At 44.8% G+C, this 20,373-nt stretch overlaps 1 protein-coding gene across 2 annotated transcripts; it reads right to left on the bottom strand.

The window, feature by feature from the left end:
• Positions 1 to 1,964: 1,964 nt before the first annotated feature.
• LOC132993260 (SLIT and NTRK-like protein 3) lies at positions 1,965 to 18,425 on the bottom strand. 2 transcript variants are annotated; one of them, XM_061062988.1, is made up of 7 exons: positions 18,284 to 18,425; positions 15,047 to 15,333; positions 14,606 to 14,857; positions 14,262 to 14,377; positions 13,137 to 14,054; positions 11,691 to 11,910; positions 1,965 to 3,415 (listed from the first exon to the last, which is right to left on the bottom strand). In XM_061062988.1, exons 2-7 carry the CDS (start codon positions 15,260 to 15,262, stop codon positions 2,288 to 2,290), a joined length of 2,850 nt encoding a protein of 949 aa, XP_060918971.1. In that variant the 5' UTR covers positions 15,263 to 15,333; positions 18,284 to 18,425; the 3' UTR covers positions 1,965 to 2,287. The 2 variants fall into 2 exon arrangements, with proteins under 2 accessions (XP_060918971.1, XP_060918970.1); XM_061062987.1 differs by having other exon boundaries at positions 18,154 to 18,424.
• Positions 18,426 to 20,373: the final 1,948 nt, after the last annotated feature.

The raw sequence follows: 20,373 nt of genomic DNA on the forward strand, positions 1-20,373 counted from the left end.
AACACACACCTACAAACAAAGCCACACACACACACACACACACACCTGAATACACACAAAAAAAACAGTCCCGTGTTGAACACGCACGTGCACCCACAGGGGGATTAACTGTGCAGCGGCGGTTCTGAACGCTGCAAGTGAGGAGGCGTCTGAAGAACTGTACTCATCACCGAGGGATGGAGAGAGCATGGCAGAGAGACAGACAGAGACACGCGCACACACTCACGCAGGCACCCTTCAGCGCGATGCTACCTGTGTGTCGAGCAGCATATAGAGCATCAGCGCTGTGTGTGTGCCTGTCCTGTGAGGCTGAGATGACAGCAAGGAGCAAGGAGGACAGAGGGGAGGGGAGAGAAAGGAGGGGGGGGGGGGAAAACAAAAAGGAAAAAAAAAAATGGTAGAGGAATAAAGAAGAAAGAAAATAAGAGGAGGCAAAAGGGAAAAGAGAGGATGACTTTGGTAAAGACCATTATGAAAGAAACGGGACTGGAGGAAATTGAGCAATCCTCAACCTTGGCCCCAGGGCCACCAGCCTCACATGTCCTCACTTCACAAATAGATTGTATTGATTTTACACCACTAATGTGGACGATTTCACACTATTAGCTTCTATCTCCATCTTTAAGTGTGTGAGGAGCCCTGCAGGCCTCAGCTTTAGTCATCTCTCCAACACGCCGCATGGATGAGCTTACAGGCTTAACACACCTCGAGCTGTTCCTTTCATACGCTATTAAAGCAATGGATGTGCAATTATTGGGGTCAGGGCGCACGCGTGTGTGTGTGTGTGTGTGTGTGTGTATGTCAGATGTCACACAATAGCATTCAGCGCAACTTTTTACGTAGCACCCTTTATTGTATTTCGTGGGTCGGCGGTAAGAAGGCTGAACCAGATGCAGAATCATCCTATACATTAATATAACATGATCCCTTACAGGAGAGCTTCAACACGCAAAAACTAAGAATAAATATATTCACAACTGCCTCTACTATTGGTAGGAGATGAAAGCATAAAAAGGTACCTCCGTAAAAGATAATAATCGATAGTTGATAGAAGAGTCAGTCTTTTTTTTTTTTTCTTTTGGACAAAAAAAAAAAAAAGCCTAGTTTTTTTTAAGTCCATTTCTTTTTTTTGTCTGCCATTCAATTATCCTTTTGAGAAATACTCAAAAATCAATACAATAACTGCAGTGCCTTTGTCCCAGGAAAGAAAAATGTTGAGCAGAGGTCCTCGTGGCCCCGTTAAGTCTGACTGATTAATAAAATCCAAAATGCATCCATCGCCACAATGTCCAACTGTATGTCAGCCTTCCTTTTTGTAAGTGTTTAGAAAATAAAACAAACAAATGTGTATCACTTCCTCTGCAATCCACCATCGTTCCTCGATATGTCTTTCATCTAGCCCTGTAAAAAACCTCAACTGGATAAGCAAAATTAAGTGAACTTGATAGGATGAAAATGAACTGAACTGCAAACAAACAACTTCCAATATTGACTGTGTATATTATTATTTTTGGCTCATCCAGGGAATGCAATTATCCGGCGGCTTTGATTGCTTTCAGTCTCGGTCGTCCATCAGCGTCCCATCCGGTGGTAGTCAAACCTCTTTGTTTAGATAAATAGATCTGTATTCATAGAAAAATAAGCATTGACCACGCTGCTGGCTGTTCATTGCTAAGGCACTTGGCTTTTTCCAGTCACCTCCCTCTCCTCTGGCTTTGTCTCGGTTGCTTCTCCGTCTGATCCGACATGTCCACACACCTGCCACATTTACGACTCTCGTGTTTGATGACGCAGAGGGGCGGGTGTGTTTCCCTCTCTGCACAGGTCCCTTTAAGAGTGATAGTATGGTCACCAACGCCCACCGCTACTATTACCACGTTGTCTCCGAACTCAATGTGGAGCTGGGTAGAAAAAACTGAGCCTCTGTACTTTTTTTTTTCTTCATGATTGTGAGGCGTAATGGAGGGAAAATTTCTGTTGTAGCTGCAGCTGAAGTTTCGCCTCCAGGCAGATTTCTGGGATCAGCTAATCCTTGCCGAACAACGACCCGTTGAGGGGAAAATACAAAAAAAAAAAAAAAAAAAAACGACCTCAGCTCGTTATCCAGGAATAAACACGGTGTGTGGCGCTGTCCTGCTCCCCCACAGACTCCTTTTGAAAGCCACGCCAGCCACTACACAGGAGTCATTGTTACCGGATGATTCATCACCAGAGCGCGAGATGATGGGGAGACGAGAGAGGAGGAGCAGCAGGAAGAGGAGGACAAGGTGAAGGAGGACTAGGATTGTTAAAACTGGTAAGAGCGGTCCAGCACCTCCATGTAGTCCGGAGTGGTCCTCAGTCTCTGCTCTCCCGCTCCCTGTTCGCTCTGGCTGCTGTTTCCACCGCCGGCGGGGGTACTGGCGGTGGTGACCACGAGCGTTTGGTCGGGTCTGGCATCCTGTTTGGAGTCTTGGGGGTGGGGGTAGCAGGGCGGCGGCCTCGCGTACCTGTCTGGCAGGTCTCTGAACTCGGGGGTGGGGAGTCTGAAGAGGCAGTCCACCAGCTCCACTTTAGGGGTGGGACCCTGGCTGTCGATGACGGTGGGGCAAAGGATGCCGTTGCCGTGGAGGCCGGCGAGCGATCCCATTGCCCCCGTGATTGTGTTGATGGGAGACGAAGACACCTCCAGGGTCCACTGCCTCTCCTTCTCCGCTGCAGAACTGTAACCCCCCTCCCCGTTCTCTTTGGAAGCTGCGAACGTCTGCGCTCGCTGCTTCACGGCTGCATCCTGCTCCTCCTTGTAGATGGGGTTGCTACACATGTGCGAGGCTGCAGCTGGGCTCTGGCCTTTCAGTGCAGCCTCCGGGGGCAAGATGGTGTCATAGACGTGGTTATGTTCAGGTGCAGGTAGAGGCGGTGTCTCTGGAAGGCCGTGGTGATGGTGGTGGTGGTGGTGTGTCTGCTCGGTGAAAATCCCACACTCCATCTGGATCCCTGCCAAGTCCACCTCTCCCTGGCGGCGGAACGGCAGCTTGTCCCTCCTCCTCAGGGCGTAGGCGATCAGCGCCGCCGCCGCAAAGAACGCAGACACAAACAACACCAGCAGGCTGAGCACCAGCACTGAAAGAGGGATCGAATCCTTCCCTGGGGGGATCAACGGGCCCAGGCCTGAGCCGGGGTAGGCAACAGATACACCTCCGTCCGCAGCAGTGGACGTGGCTGTCTGCTGCTCCTCCTGCTCCTGGTCCTCCTGCGGCTCCAGCTCGGGGCACAGCAGCTCCATGGAGAGGGAGCGCAGGTCTACGCCTTTGGTCTTTTCCGGGGAATGGCAGACCACTTCTCCCATCACCACCACCGCGCTGAGCCCCTCCAGCCAGCGCTTGAGTGGAGCTGCTTCACAGTTGCACTCCCACGGGTTCTGCTGCAGGTCCACCTGCAGAAACACAAAATTACTCGATGTTGTCATTGTGAAACAGCACACTAATTACTGGGGTGCCATGCGATGCAAATTTATGAATCACTTTGTGGAATGTAAACACGAAATAGTAGATAATTTTTCTGACATTTCTGTGAGAAATATTAGTGACTTGGTAAAGATTTCCTGTGTTGAAGAATAAGCCAGGAGCTGGCAGAGTATTAAGATGACAACAAGAAAAATGATGTTTTCTCTCTTCTGCTACCTGTGCCTTGAGTTTTGAGTTTGAGAAAATGAGTTTTTCAGCATTTGCATAATAGAATACAGCCCCCTTCCACGGCCAGAATCTTCACATAATATTTCATTCAATGCAGGTGATGTAAAAGCACTGATTAAATGTAAATAAAGTCATTATAGGGTCATGGAAACATTAACGTGCATACATTTGCTGAATGGCTGTGGGCAGGCACAGTATGTTCTCAAGCCCAGAGAACAATCTGAACAGTGACCAATTCAACTTGTAACACCCACAAGGGCTCTCTTTTAAAACCTGTTCACACATTTCTGTTTCAGCTGGTTATATGGAATATTTCAGTTGACAATGAAGACCACTCAGTTTACTCGAGTGGTTATCGACCAAACTCGCAGCAGGTGCTGCCGGAAAAAAGAGCATGTGAGAGTATTACGGGCCTTTTTTTAAACAACAGACAGGAGGTGATGCAATCCTCCCGTGTGCTATAATCCGATAGGTATGTGTGTAAATCCTTTTTCTTATTGCCAGCTAGTTTGATTTCCTGTCCTAAAACAAAGTCACACATTCACTTTGCCACATGGCTAAAGCGGATTATGAACGGAAGGGAATCACTTACATCACGTTATTGTCTGCAGAACTGATCTCTTCAGTATCTTTAGCAATGACACTGGCAATGCAAGCTGATATTCTCTCTGTCACACTTCCAAGTGCCTTGTGCAAACGTTGTCATGATAATTTGGTTAGGCCATCTCCCTGGCTTGCAGATACAGATGGATGCTTTTCGAGATGATTCAGCATTGCTGTTGTGGGAGCCATGGCACGATTACTTCACTGTGCCTCGCTCTGAATAACAGGAAGCTCCTTCAACTTTATTGGAGTTAAACCACTGTGGGCTTTTTGTGAGGCTGCAATAATGGCAAAATTGCAACTGGACAGTGAGTAGAAACAACGCTCTGTCACAAATCTCAACTCAGTGTTAACACTTTAACCACAACAAAGGTGCAGTTTTCCATGTTGCAGCATGATTGTGACACAAATGCGCTGTAATTCAGCATAAATGCACGTTATAAACAAGGTGACATTTAGAATAAACAGTTTTTGCAGTAACTGCAGTGACTTTTATTATCACAAACTTCCATCTGCTTGAATCCCTGAAGCGTTTTGTTACAGGTATCATTTGCCTGCACGCAAACCCCAGGGGATCTCTCCCCTTCTCTTTAGCGAGCACCTGTCCAACATGTCAAACAGCGTTTACGATTCATACGCCTGATCACCTAGTGTGTGATTTGCTGTCGACCTGTCAATCAAAGCTCTGCTGCGAATGCAAATTATAGACCTGCAGTTAGCCCCCAAAGGTGCTCATAACAGAGACAACACAAGTGTATGAAATGATAATTTTGCTTTTCTTTTTTTTTTTTTTTAAATACGAAAGCTTTTAGTAAACTCATTCCCCTCACAAAAGGCACAAATAGTATTTAAATGATACATTGTAATTAACTGCCTGTGTATACAGAATACACTCAGCCAACAGGCTTGGTTGAATGTTACTGTTTTAACAACAAAAAAATATTTTTTTCAGAAGGAAGTTGATAAAAACAAACAAAAAAACTATCTTGTCAAAAAACGTACTCAGCTAGTCTTAAACACTGGCATCAATTTTGGATGGAAACTGCTAAGCTTTGGCAGCAGAAGCAGAGTAAATTTGCTCTTGTGGGTTTTTATCATTATGACGGAGATCAAAGATCAGGCAATAATTGCCCAAGATTTATTTGGGGCCCATAAAAAAAGCCCATCCGGGGAGAAATTCAGGATGTTATCAGCGAGCCGCATGACTTGTAATTGATCACTTTGCTCAAACAGCGAAGTACTGTCTGTCATAAGAACTGCTGCAGTTAGTTCACAGGAATACAGTCAATATAAGCAGGTTTTTGGAAGATCTGGTGCAGGGATTTTGCTGTAGTCTCTGGTGCCGAGACGCCCCTGAGCTTCAGCTTGCCAAGCTTTTTCCCATACTGATGAATGTGTTTCATTGTCTTTTGAATAATACACAGAGCGAAAATGAAAAGAGCGCATTTGAGGAAGAATCTGCAGTGTACGCAAAATTAAGTTTTTTTTCCTGAGAAATGTGTGTATTGGAAAACTGTCTTCTTGGCTCCAGTTTACGTGAGGTATTATACATACAGAGCCAGAGAAAAAACGGCACATCAGTTCACACATGGATACTCTTATGCTGTTTGACTTCATCCCTCTGGGTTATTGAGTGCATTTCAAGAGGTTTACTTTTTTTCCTTTAAGTGCTGTCATTTTCTGTCGTAGTGTGCTGTACTCACACTCACTTTGCTTGCCTGCTTGTTGCGCAACGTCTACCTCCGATAGTGGTTTCTCATATTTTCCCAGAGCATCTTCAACAACCCCTTGAGAAGGGGTATGAACTTGTTCTATTCAGCTGTTTGTGTTTCATGCACTGCAGGTGGAGAGAGAGCGGTAGCAGTACCGGGGGGCAAAGAGCAAGAGTTTCTGCTCCATTGAGGCTATTGTCAGCAGAGGAATCTACTAACTCTCTCCGCCAATGTGTGATTGCTGAACATCAGTGCAACATGATGAGTCTGGAGACAAGCTCTTGATCTTTAATTCTGTGAGAAAACAAACACTATCTTCTAAGGCTGCTGTACTAGGAATTTCTGTTTTGGTATTGTTCTGCAAAGCTAAATAAAAAGCCTGTTTTCATGGTATAAAAGTACAATACAAAAACTGATTCTGAGAGCTGAAGACATTTAGAAATAAGACTCAAATCAAAGAAAGAAGCCTGCATTTATTTTTGGTAGAGAAGAATAATTTCTGTGCATCGGCATGTCTTAGTATAGGTGATGTTAGTGTTGTAGTCTAGACCACACTAACCAAGACCAAGACATACCCGAGACCAGAGTGCTCCGAGACCGAGACAAGTCCAAGACATTTATGGATCGCGACCGAGTAAAGTTCTTTTAGAAAGAGGCGTTGTCCTTCTAATCACAGTAATGACTTGGAGAAATAGCCTCAGTGGTGGTCTTTAAAATCAAGAGTCTGCCCAGACTGAGACCGAGACAAGACCAAGTAAAAATGCTTTTGATTTTGAGACGAGACTGAGACCTACAAAAAGATGTCTCAAACAAAACCGATTTCGAATACTACAACACTAGGTGAAGTAGACACAGACAGAAGTAAAAGTCCATCTTTCTTCCTGAAACAGAAAATATGCTGGCATGTTTGTCAGACGGTCAAATACAGTAGATCTGCTCAAAGCCTGTTATTTCAGCAGCTTCTATCCAGCTAATGTGTTTATGTCCTAGACACCTCTGGTCCTCATGTTTTTGCTTTGCTGAGCAGTTTAAGTGAATGTTAGCTGACATTACAATTTTTTTTATGCTTGTTGTCAGTGCATTAACATATCCTCTGGGTTGTTTTGTGCCCGGAAGATACACAATTTACTTCTCATATGTAAAGCTGAAAACTGCTAATAAATGCCATTGTGAGAAATTCAAACTTGTACTTACAGGTGACCTTTCAGTCGAATTACTCAGCGTGATCTGATGAGAACATTAATCAGGTCTTTTGTTGCCCTTTAACTGGGTCATGTATTTATCATGGCAAAGGTAACAGCTCTTTTTTTTATAAATGGGATGTGTTGGTTTGAGTCTTAAAAATGGTGGTGGAAATTCAACTGAATTTTTTGGTATATTGTAAATTAATATTTCAGAATTGTAGTAGTTCAGAGTTTTTCTTACTAACGTTATAATATATCTGAGTAGCCTTAAATGAATTTGTATCCTATTTAGACACTATTATTACATTTTGAGACTCATGATTAACTTGAGAACATAAGAGGACAATTTGAAAACTGTTTTAATAAATGTGTGTGACACAAAATGTTTCGGACTTAAAACCGTAACTATGAAATTATGTACTGTGGATTCCCTAAAATGATACATGTTATTTTCTAATGTCAACATGCACTGTCCTGTTTCTTTTGTTTAGTTGTAATTGGTGTCTGTTTGAGGTTTCTGTATGTATGTATGTGTCTGATCAATAAAAATGTAGGTCTATATAAAAAAAAAAACATCAACAGTTTCAACTTCCTTCATTAAGCTACTAGCTTGCTTGCAAGTCTTTCGATGTCAATGTTTTTGATGCCTGGTGGTTCTTTTTTTCAATACCTTTCAACTTAAACATCATTTACACAGCTTTCATGTCTTAACCATCTTAGCCAAAACAATTCCTTTCATTTTATCACCGTTATTTTACTGTCCAAGCCACTAGCTAGCTGCTAGCCATGTTAGCACCGCTAACACACCGGTAACCACAATATGCTGTAGCCTAAACAGTAGCTTGAATCTTCAATGCAGGACTGATAACTGTGCGATGAATTTAAACATTCAGCAAGCAAGTGTTAGAGGAAGACATCAATATTAATCAGTGTTGTCAAAGATTCATGTCACAAACTGCATGGTGTTCATTAATCATAAGCTAGATGATGGCATCACTGTAGGCTATACTGGGCTTATAAATTCAGTTGGTTGCTGATCTGAATCTGTTTTGTTTTATTTCAAAGTCTATTTATAAGTGACTTAAAGGCAAGCAGATACTTACAAGTAGTTAATTGAGTTTTAACATCAGTATTGTTCTGTTTAAACTTGAAAGTAACTCTACAGCTCAGCAGCTCCCATGCTACAAGCTAATGACGCTGCCATTGACAACGATACTTCAGGACAGTCACAGTTTAGGTTGTAGATACGGAAGTCATGCAGAGTTGCTTTTGTTTATTTGTTCAACTGATTAAACTAACAACAACAAAGCATATTAATCTGTAAACTTCCTAGGGCTATGGCTAGGATAGCTGTTTATCCATTTCCAAACTAAATGATAAGATACAATTAGCAGCTGCTGGCTGTTTTCTCTGACTGAACAGAAAGACGTAAGCATGGTATTATTCCTCTCATCCAAGTAAGCAGTAAATCAGTGTATTGACCAAAATGTCATATTATTCCCTCAATTTTACATTTGTGCATATTGTTGAAGAAAAAAACATCATCACTGATTCACTCCATCAGTGGTATATGTAGCTTGAGGAAGTTTGAACACAACATCAATTACAGCAACAATATGTAGGAATTTTAGATTGGATTGCATTGGTGGCCATTAAAGGTCTTTGAGTACAACTGCACTGCCGTAGTGCTACCCCGAGACAATGTGCATTTGTTATCAAGCAGATGGTGCGAAGCTGCAAAGACATTGTGAGTAGCTAAACAACCACACTGACTGACAAGGTTCAGTAATATTACCGGATTTGCACAAATATTACTCTGCAAGTGTCTTCACCCCATTGTTTGCAACCTTTTTGCATGTGGAGAAAGTGTATTCATCTGTTGCCATGATAATTCAAGTCTGTGGCTACATGACTACCTTGGAGAGGGTATTTTATTAGGCTAGTTAAGATATGTTTTTTAATTTAAATCCAAACTTCTTCTGATTTGAAGATTGACAAGGAAAGAGAGAACTATTTGGAGTAGGATGGATTTATTTCATGTATTTGTATGCAAACATAACTTGGGTTAGATTACTTTATGCACCCGGTAAAGCTGCTAAACACAAGACAACAGTGACAGCGATAATGTGACTTCGCAATCTGTCGCGAAAAATACATGCAGGAATATACACTCTGCTTCTTGCTTGGTCACTCTCTCTTTTTATTATCTAAGATTCATCCCAAACCTTTCTCTTCCTCTTGGCCTCAGCCATTGTAACAAACCGTTCAGAGACAGGCTAACTGGCTTCTTTTTATAACTGAACGCTTGTGTGTGAACTACTGCCGTAAAGCCGAACACTTTTGTCGCAAGATGACCGCAGCCCGCTCCCTAAGTTACATACTGCAGTAAACAGGCGATCGGGTCATGCTGTGGACAAGGGAAAGACGCCATTGTGCTATTTAATCAACGTTTGAATCCACTATTTAAAAGGTGGAAAGGTCACATATTGTTGCTTTGAAACAGATAAGTTGAACATTAGTTGGGCCTTTCATGCAACGCTTCCATGTCAAACCTGCCGCTGGTGAATGCTGTGATGTTTTCATCAGTCTTTTCTGGAGTACACATTGTTTTATTTATCTGACACACGGGGTAAGATGTTGCTGTGGGCAAGTTTCCTTCATCGCAGCTCGCAGTGATAAGAGAGAGCTGCTCTGTTATACAACATGTTCTTTGCATATCCAGAGAAAGACATATGTATTCCTGAACCGTAGACATTTCTGGCACACACTCACGATGATGCTGATTCACATAACTTGATTTCATAATGTTATTTTTAAAGGGAAGACTCGTTTTGGGTCGTGTTACTATTAATTCACTTGTTTAATGAAATCCTGAACACCAAAGCAATTTTAATTTGCTCGCTAATGTCTCACTAATGCTTTTTTTTTTGTTTTTTTTAAATAACAGTGACATCAGGGAGGTTTATTTTCCACAAGACATCAGTGCATGTAAGTGGGTGTATCTGTATAATCCTGTTCTTGATGGTTACAATGACTCTAAGCTATACATGCTGCTGCTTTATGATTATCAAAATGGCCTGCTTTTTTACAGCAGCTGTGAGCTTCACCCTGCCTCCATCTGTGTTACCCTTTGATTTTACTGTGCTAACTCTGGCTATGAAAACACACGCCGGCGCCCAGAAATCCCACTGCCCGAGCTTCAAACAGGCCAGTGGTAAGACAACAGGTGATATCATTGTCACATTATTTTGTGCAGTGCACGAGCAGCGCTAATGTGGCTTTGTCAGAGTAATAACAACCCTAGTAAATGAATAAATTCAATTACTGTGTGACCGATTTCTTTAAAGGACAACAAAAGTGATACCACTGGGCTCTATGAATGTGGCTCACAGTGTACTTCCATTTGGTGAATGCTTTAATGCGCTTGGATATCAGAGGCACAGAAACATAATACACTTCCACATGGCTCCGTAAACCACTGTCGCCCTTCCCCTGAGCGAACATTCAGAAGCCGCTTCTGAACTGCCAGCCTCACCCACACTACCTTGAATTAGGATTTTTTTTTTTTTTTCATGGAGCAAAGTCAAACCGAAATTCACAATGACATTCAGGCTAATCCACACCCACCTTACCTCATTCTACTCGGGCTGTCTAAGAAAAGCCTGGTACACTAAATATGCTGAAGTGAGAGGAGGCAGGATGAAAAATTGTAATACCTCGGGTACGCTGCTTACCGGCTCATTGTGTACGGCAACCAGTCACATACTGTAGAGCTGCAGTCAGATGTGCAAGGTAAGGTCTGACTCAGACACTGAGTTTAACACATACTGTACTTTTATTTATTTTATTTTTTTTACAAGCTTTTAACGAAGAGGTGTGTTAATTACAACCATGCTCAGAAACTTGAGGGGTTCAGCTTTCTCCATTTTGGCTCCTGATTTATTAAGACCACTTATGCAAATCAAGTCAATTGCAATTTTCCAATTAGAATACCTGAGGCGCAACCACAGTCCCACATGCCACAGCACAGCTCTCTCAAAACAACAGATGACAGAGAGAGAGAGAGAGCTGCAGCTGTGCCAGAGGCCAGCAGATCAGAGGGTGCCAGAAGTTCTAAAAATGGGTATGGTTGGATGCGAAGATTTCGGCTTGTTTTGTTTGTTTCATCAAGCTGTGATAATGTAATGTGTCTTGGCAATCCATTAGTTCTTTTAATCTCGCAGCCTGACATTTGAAACAAATACAGTCTATAATTATGCACATTTTCGTTTAGTAAATCAACGGGAGGGTCCAATTCAATAATTTCCATTTTTCACCCTGCCACTGTCACTCAACAATTCATTCTGTTTGTTGTTTGGCCTAAATTCACTAAACAGCCTCCTGCCAGGTATCTGACTCATTTAAACACGAGCGAGTTAGCACATCAGAATCGGGTTTTTTTTTCTTCTTCTTCTTCTCCTGAGCAACCACCTGCACTTACACAAGCTCACTCACTCAGAGAATAGGATCGCACCAACCTGCACCAGTCCGGTAAGGTGCTCCAGGACGCCCACAGAGGGGAGCTGCAGGAGGTGATTGTTTCTCAGATTGAGGCGAGCAAGATTAACTCCAGAGAACACGCCGAGGGGGAGGCTCCGCAGCAGGTTGGCGTTGAGGAACAACAGCACGAGAGATGGCATGGAGTCGAAGGTTCCTGGATCGACCTCTCGGATCTCGTTGTATTCAAAATAAAGGTACCTGAAAGAAGACGGGGCAGTGTTAGGGTGTCTCTAGCTACAAGTACATGGTAATAAAGAAAACAATACCTGAGCACTTAGACAAACATAATCACATTAGAAAAAGCAGGCAAGGTCATCTGTTTATCTGTTTTCTTCTTAACTTTGTATAAATAAGTCCTTCTTGATTACAGCATTATATGAATTATTTATTTGGTCACATTCTGCAGGTAATTTACCTCTCCTGCATCCTAGCATGATAATTACATGTATAAATATTAATGCAAAGAAGTCATAAGAGAATTCTGACTTAATCTGCACCTTCGTGGCTCAAAGCGGACTAACTGATCATAAGTGTAAAAAGACATCTCGTGATATTGCTGTGATGACTACTTCACTTGCCTTGGCATGCCTGATCATCATGTCAAATTTAATACGCTTTGAATTTTTAACGTTCCCCCCCCCCCCAACAATAGAAATCAGCGTTAATTTAAGGGAGGATTAACTGTAACTGGAGAACTTCCCTCGCATGCAAGTCATCCAATCTACCTCCATTGATCTGCTTTAAATATACCGCTTACTCACCCTGGAGTCGCTTTTAAAAAGGCTAACGGGAGGTTAAAAGGCAGAGTTTTCAAAAAGTCCAGAGAAGATCTTTATTATTGATTAATGGTCAAATGAATGGGTCTGTGGATCTTTTTTTAGCCTTATCTTGAAATATAGACAGCTGTGAAAAAAAACTTCTCATCCATTGTATAGAAGTAGTCCCATTGTCTTCTTCAAACACAACCAAGTTTAACTCCCTGCATACACACAGCTACTGACATTCTCTGTAAGCAATATTTACAGAAGAATTATCTTTGCGAGCTTAATCTGACAGTGATACATATGCATCATTCTGACGAATCCTTCTTATAATAACCCCTTTTTTCTTAAAAGCAGTTTTCCTGGCACCATCCAGACGTCTCAGCGCCTTATCAACACCTCTGTATGCAAATACAAAAAACATTAATTTTCAGGTTGTCACTCATTGCGAGATGACACCTCAGTTGAAGCATGCCATCAGGCAGCGTGACTAACAAATGACACTCCAGGAAGAGAATGGGCACCTTTCACTACATATCAAGCTCAAACAAAAATTATGATCACATTCATTTCAACGTTACTATGAACAAATGGCTAATTAGCTTATCTGACGTGCACTTTTGTTTTGAAGTGCAGTTTAAAGCAGCATGTGAGCGATGATACCTCAGATTCTGCAGTCCCAGGAACATGTGCGGGCTGAGCCTCTCAAGGTTGTTCCCGTTCAGGTAGAGGCTGCGGAGGCTGCTCAGGCTGGAGAAGGCCCCCTCCTGGAGGTACGAGATCCGGTTGTTTCCCAAGTGGAGCAGGTCGAGGCTGGAGAAATTCCAAAAGTCTGTGCGATAAATCCTCTGGATTAAGTTCCCACTAAGGTATAGCTTGCGGCCGTTGAGGGGCCGAGGCGTTAGCTGTGACACGTTGAGGAAGTTGCTCTCCTTGCAGTTGACGGTTAGGCCCAGGTCTGTGATGTGCAGGTTACAGGTACAGCCCAGGGGACAAATTATAGGGATTGGGGGTCGGGTTTGATAGCCAGCCACTGGGGGATTCTGGTTGCGAGGTGTGGGGGATATTCTCGAGGGTCGTGGTCTTTTTGTCGGTCTTGGATGCCTCTCTTTGTCTTTACGCTCGGCTGAGGAAGAGGACGAGGAAGTGGAGGAAGTGTGAGTGTTCTGACGGGAGCCATGAACCATGGAGGACGGCTTAGTCGGTCGGACGCGCCCCGGGTTAGAGTTGGGTTTAGAGTTTGGTGGCAAATGTTTGGGCTGTGACCCCGCCGTAGAGCCGCCTACCTCGCCTTGTAGTTCCTTATCCGGGAGGTCCGCACACAGCTCCTTGCGGGGGATCTCTCTCAGGTCCTTCCCGTGAAGGTGGAAGGGATACTCACAGGTTACTTCCCCAACTACTGCTGTGTAGGGGATCTGACCCAGCCACTGCTGCAGCTGCAGCGCCTCGCAGCCACAGTTCCAGGGATTCTCCTCCAGCTGCAGCTCCATCAGGAAGCGGCCGATGTACTCCAGCGTCCCAGCATATGCCAGGCTCTTCAGACGGTTTCCCCGCAGGTCCAGATGAGTCAGAGACACAGATCTGGAGTGGGAGGGGGAGAGGTGAGGCTGAGAAATCTGCGTTTTATCTGATGATTAATTCGTCTTTTATGACATGAAATAGAATGCCACAGAAATATTAATTCAAAGGAAAAGTACAGGCTGGTTAATTGTGTCTGACACCGATATTTCTGTAGATCAGTCGCGGTGTAATTCAAAAGATTTTGCTGTAAAATAATCAGAATCCCACCTGAACAGATGAGCTGGCAAGATGGGAATCAGGTTGTCGTTGAGGATCAGAACCCGGAGCTTGAAGAGGAACCTCAGAGCACCGCTATCGATTCGTTTGATCACGTTGTAGTCAGCCTGTAGGGGAGAAAAGAAAATATGCTGAAGATAATTGCTGCAATTGAAATATAGACTGAATGCAGCAGGAAAGATGAAGCACTCTCCACTGGAAACTGAACACGCGTCTCCAGAACATTCTCTCTCTCATGCCACCTGCTAGCTATTTCTGTCACAGCTATCTATTGTAATCTCTGGTGAATTTGTCAATAATGCCATCCATCACAAGGAATATACTCTCAATCCTACCTGGAGGTATTCCAGAGCCTCTAAGCCGGCAAAGGTGTCATTTCTGAAGACCTCCAGCTTGTTCTCATGCAGGTACAGGCGTCTCAGTTTGGCCAGCCCGTTAAAAGCTCCCACTCGGATGTCCTGGAGTGCATTGTTGCCAAGGTTTATCGACACAGCGTTGCCAAGGTGCTGGAATCCGTTGCTATAGAGACGCCTCAGAGAGTTCCTCTGGAGGTTGAGTTTAAAAGGGCGGACCCACGAATGTGACACCTGAGTGATTAATTAGAGGTCTGATTAGTTATCTCATTAATTACATGAGTCGAACAGTTAGAAACAGCCATAAGCCACGTTACAGACAGGATATTAGACTTGGAGATATACTATGGTAATGTGATGAATGCAATAAAGTGCAGGGCCACGTGCACTGCAAGACATATGAGCAGGGGCGACCTGGCTTACCTGGCTGCCATTAGTGAAGCCCCGCCCATCACAGTGCACGTGCAGGATGCCTTCTTTGACCTCGCACGTGCACGGCTCGAAGCACGGCTCGTCCACTTCCTCCTCGGAGTTGTCCACCAGAGGCGTGTGCGTGGAGGTGGGGGTGGGGGTGGGGCCTTGCGACGTCCGGGACAGACGCACGCACCCAAGGGCCACTGCCAGAGCGACCCACTGCATCCTCCTGCTGCTGCTTCTCCCTCTCAGCTCAGCAGCCTGGGGCTACAGCCCGGCATCGGCCCTTCACCGCACTGCACATGCATGCATACATATATATATACACACACACACACACACACACACACACATAAACAAACAGACACACAGAGTAAAAAAAGAGCCAACAGCTAGGGAGGGAACAGCAAAAGTCAGTTCAGGATGAATCAGATTGATGATGCATCACAGGCATAATAAAGCAGTCAGAAAATAAAAGTTAAATCACACAGACTGGAGTGCCACGGGGGATGAATTACATTGCAATGCTATAATGATATATAGGCCAACTGGAGGCCACAGTATGTAGTGATATGAGCAGAACTTCAACATATGTAAGATGCACTCAGCGTGGGGAAAACAAAGCTTTGTTTCTACAGGGATCAGCAAAGCGGGAAATATTGATTTTAAAACAACAAGCAGAACAATCTCTCTCTGCTGCTACAACACGGCTTTGAATTAAGAAGACAGATAAGCAATTTAAAATTCAAACACTGACATTGAAAATGCAAAACAAAGGTGCAAACGCGTGGGCAAGTTCACCTCACCTGTGAATCACATTTTTTATCATTCTTAGTGTGGCTTTAAGGACAAGTGTTTGGGGGATGTGTGTGTGTGTGTGTGTGTGTGTGTGTGTGTGTGTGTGTGTGTGTGTGTGTGTGTGTGTGTGTGTGTGTGTGTGTGTGTGTGTGTGTGTGTGTGTGTGTGTGTTAATGAATATATTCATCTGTACTCTTGAATGCCCGGTGAAGCCGAAATGTCGCGCACGTGTTGTTTTAATGTATGCAATATGAATATGGGTGGATGCAAATCAGACTCACAATGTTTTCTGCCTAATGAACTGCTCCATTTAATAAGATGAATGGCAATCACAGAACAGAAGGAAGAGGCGCAAAATACGCCGTATTATCAATCAGCAGAGTATGTTAGGTTATTAACAGCCATCAAGTCCCGTCATAATCATTATTGTGATAATGACAGTGGAGTGAAAGCATCGCTGCCAATCCAAACTCTTCAAGGTTTTTCAAAAGGCCCGATGTGAAGGCGATGACAGGGAGGAACATGAACTGATGCTGATGAGACGGCACTGCAACAACAACAGAATGACGAAAAAAAAAAAACAACACAAAAAAAATATTAAAAAAAACAGACAAATAAAAGAAATGCAGCTGAGATGAGAGTCTTGCGTGGAGGATATTTCCTCTCAAGTCTTAATGAGATCTAAATTGGATAAAGCATCTCGATCTGTTTGTACAGCGCGAACACTGCCATGCAGAATGCAATAATGATCACCATGGTATGGTAGCTGTAATCATACAGCAATAATCTAGCATCAGCGGGTTAGACAAGGAGGCAGCAGTGAAAACATCGCCGCCCGGGAGAGGAAGAGCAATCACAGGAATGATTATGACGAAGGAAGAGCTGGAAACGAGAAGAGGAGGTGGACGAGGAGGGGAAACGGGAACGAGGTGAAGGAATGGAGTGAGGAAGAAGAGACAGACAGATAAAGGAAGAGTAATGGGCAGAGAGTAAGTACAGTGGAGAGAGGCAACGGGGCGAGGTGGAAGAAAGAGAGAGCGAGAGAGAGAGAGAGAGATGGGGGTGTGGGATTGCATAAGCCCTAAGAAGTCAGTCAAGGCTGCCACTCAGGATGAGAGCTCACAGTGAAACAGCTGAAATCTGATATTGATTACATCAAAGCCCTCCTCTCGCCCTGCACACAATGTACGCCCGCCTCACAGAGAAAGAAGTGCTGGAGCCAAGTTATGTGTGTGTGTGTGAGAGAGAGAGCTGGAAACAATGCACGAAAGGTCAAACCATATCCCAAAAAAAAAAAGTGTGCTTTTATCCAATGCCAAGTACAGGAACAGGTATCGAGACATGTGTAGAGGAGTGTGTGCTTTCGTAACAATCCGGTGTAGAAATGCGATACTTGTTGGACAGTCCTACGTTGGAAAAGAAGAATCGAAAAGCATGTTTTCCCCTCGTTTACAGTGTCCGTGCTTCACGCAGGAAACGCGGCACAATCTAGGCCAAGTTGCTCGATAGTGTTTGACAAATTGGAATACAATACATGATACACGCCACTGTCCCAGTAGGACTTTGTCTTTGCCCGAGAAAATGTATTGTTTATCACTGGGCCCAAAGCCCCCCTGTATCAAGGAGATCAATACTGAGTCCAGATAGCCCACTGGGATCCCTCCTGTTAGATTCTGCTTTGGTGGACAGCCATCCCTCCTTAATCAGAAGAAACACAGTCAACACTCGAGCCTCTTTCCTCCAATCAGCCGAGTGGACGAGTCAGCATAGCTCTGCATCATTATGGTAACAAGAAAGGAAAGGACTCAGCACAGCAGAATGTTAAACTGTCCGTCTGTCCATCTGCAAACAGGCCCGATACAGGTGTGGCTTCCTTCCTTTTCTTTCTTAAGTCTCTCTGACTTTTTTTTTTTTTATTGTATCCCTCCTTTCTCCTCTAGACCTGCACACTGACGCAAGCGGACCACAGATGACGGTCACTGCTTATTCTCCCAGCATATTATTCATGTCACATAATTCCAGTGTCTACCTCGCCGTCCTTTCTGTCCGGAGCCTCAGCGAGCTTCACTCTGGGCTTTTTTTTTTTTTTTTTTACATGGGCCCCTGCTCCCAGCACAGAGCCGCACTATCAAGGCGAGAAAGCAGCAGCATCACAGATCAAATGTAAGGGGGGCTATAACAGCTTGGATAGCCCACAGCCCCTTCAAGAAAATCAATTAGCCCCTAACATTACAGCACACACATTGCGATAGTTAGTAGAATTAAAGCATGACCAATTAAACAGCCTAGTCATTAACAGGACCTATTAAGACATTTACCAGGCTATGTATGAAAATCCTTGGCAGAGTAACGCAATCCAATTGCACTCCCCATTGTCTGTCTCTCCCCACCAGCCTCTCTGATCCACACAGCGACGCTTAGCAGAGCCGGGATGCGGGTAATACTCACTCAGTCCGCCGCCAAAGAATTAGGGAACGACCGAGAAAACACTTTAGAGGCTGACTGTCGACATGTCGTTCACATTCAGCCGCACTCTTCTCCCTCTCTCTCTCTCTCTCCCTCTCCTGTAGCGGCTCAGGCGGACGGGGAGGGAGGGAGGGAGGAAGAGGGGGGGACGAGAGCAAGAGAGAGAGAGAGAGAGAGAGGAGAGTGAGGAGAAGGGGAGGGGGGACGTGATAAGACTGCAATGAGGTGGAGGATAAAAAAAACCGAGAGAGGGGAGAGAGAAGGAGGGAAAAAAATTAAAAAAAAAACCGCTAGGCTTTAGGATGCAGGTCCGCTTCTCCACAGTGCAGCCCGTGGGAGCTGCGGCACTGGACCGCTGGACAGGCGGGCAGAGCGCGGAGTTGTAGACTGCGTAGTGATGGAGAATCCGCTCTTCATCTCAAACACAAGCAGCTGATTCATAGAAGAGGGGAAAAAGGGGGGGGGGGGGGGGGGGGGGGGCAGAGGCGCCGGAATTAATCATGCAATAAGGCAGCACGCAACTCGCTAGTTTGTACACGAGGCGTAGAGCGCGCGGGGTGGGTTCACTTCAGCTCCTCTTCATAAACAGATTACAGAAGACACAGCAGAGTCACACACACACACACACACACACAATGGGCCCCCATAAACTTTCTCCTCACGTTGCCCGCGCGTGCAGTCTGGTAAAAATACCCCGACTGTTCAGCTATACCGACAATAATTTATAATCTCATTAGTTTATTCATCTCTCCTCTTGCCCTTAAGCGCCGACGGATTTCGTGAAACCGGTGTGTGTTACCATGGCGACTCGTGCCAGCTGGCATCGTCTCGCACAGAACACCGCGCGCACGCAGCATCAGTCGGGAAAAGTGTGGTGACTGTTCTGAAAGGGAACAGCTGAGAGTTTACATCAAAACACCTGTCCCGCCAAACGGAGGCGGTGGGCGCAACAGATGCCTCGCGAGACTCGTGGCAGTAAAGCCCCCCCCCCCCCCCCCCCCCGACACACACACACCACCACCGAGGCTGAATTTTAGCCTCCTACACCGTCTAATCACCGCCTATTGGTGGCCGCTGCTCCGTCAATTCTGTCTCTTAAGTGGCAGGGCACAGGCCCCACGTGAAGCCTGGGGGTCCCGGTGTAGAATACACAGACTCTCCTTCAAGGACACCGTGGTGCCACAGTGCTGAAGACAAAGCATTCAAAAGCGCTCGAACATCAGTCAGCTGCTTTCATGGCTATAGGAAAAGATTTAATAACAACATGTCTTCCACATTACTGAGCTGAAAGTTCAATTTTCAGTTCAATTTCACATTGATTTCAGCGTGCATTAAGGTGAATCACCTTGAGGAAATGGAGAGGTGCATGTCTCCCTCACACACACACACACACTCTTAACTCTTCTCCCTCTCCCATGCATACCTCACCCTACAGCAGTGGAGGGAGGGGGGGGGGGGGGGAGCTCTCCCTAGAGATTCCTATCAGAAACAGTAACAGAGATGGTTCCAGTAACATCAGGAAGATGTAGATGATGGTTATAGATTGCAGCGCTCTCAGGTACATTAGTCTGTATTACAGCCTCCCCACAAGGCTACTTAACGCTGGCTTACAATGGAATCAGGATGGCAGCTGCAGGGCATGCATGCACAGCCACACACGCTCACATGCATTTGTGGAGATTGCTTACAGAAGACATGGGTCACCTCTAACACACAGGGATGCAGCTGATGTATTTGAAGGAGGCTTTTAGATATTATTTTCTTTTCTTTCTTTTTTTTTTTTTTTAAAAGCTCTCTGATTGGTGATGCCAGATCTGGCCGGGGTAATGTGATCCAACGCAGGCCTGAGGCTATATCGTCTACCTCAGAGTGGAACAATGCCCCGTGACGGAGAATCTGGGGAGAAAAACACCCGCTTTCCTGCGCCGCGGTGTTGTCGTTGAACCGTGGAGGCTCCCTAAATTAAGAAAACAAACGGAGAGGAACTGAGAGACGATGGTTATCAGGCCCCATCAGATACCTGCGTGCCTGTTCTCCAGGGGCAGGAGCCGCTCTGCGAAACATAAAGCACT

Source organism: Labrus mixtus, chromosome 18 (genome assembly GCF_963584025.1).
Source record: "Labrus mixtus chromosome 18, fLabMix1.1, whole genome shotgun sequence".
NCBI lineage: Eukaryota > Metazoa > Chordata > Actinopteri > Labriformes > Labridae > Labrus > Labrus mixtus.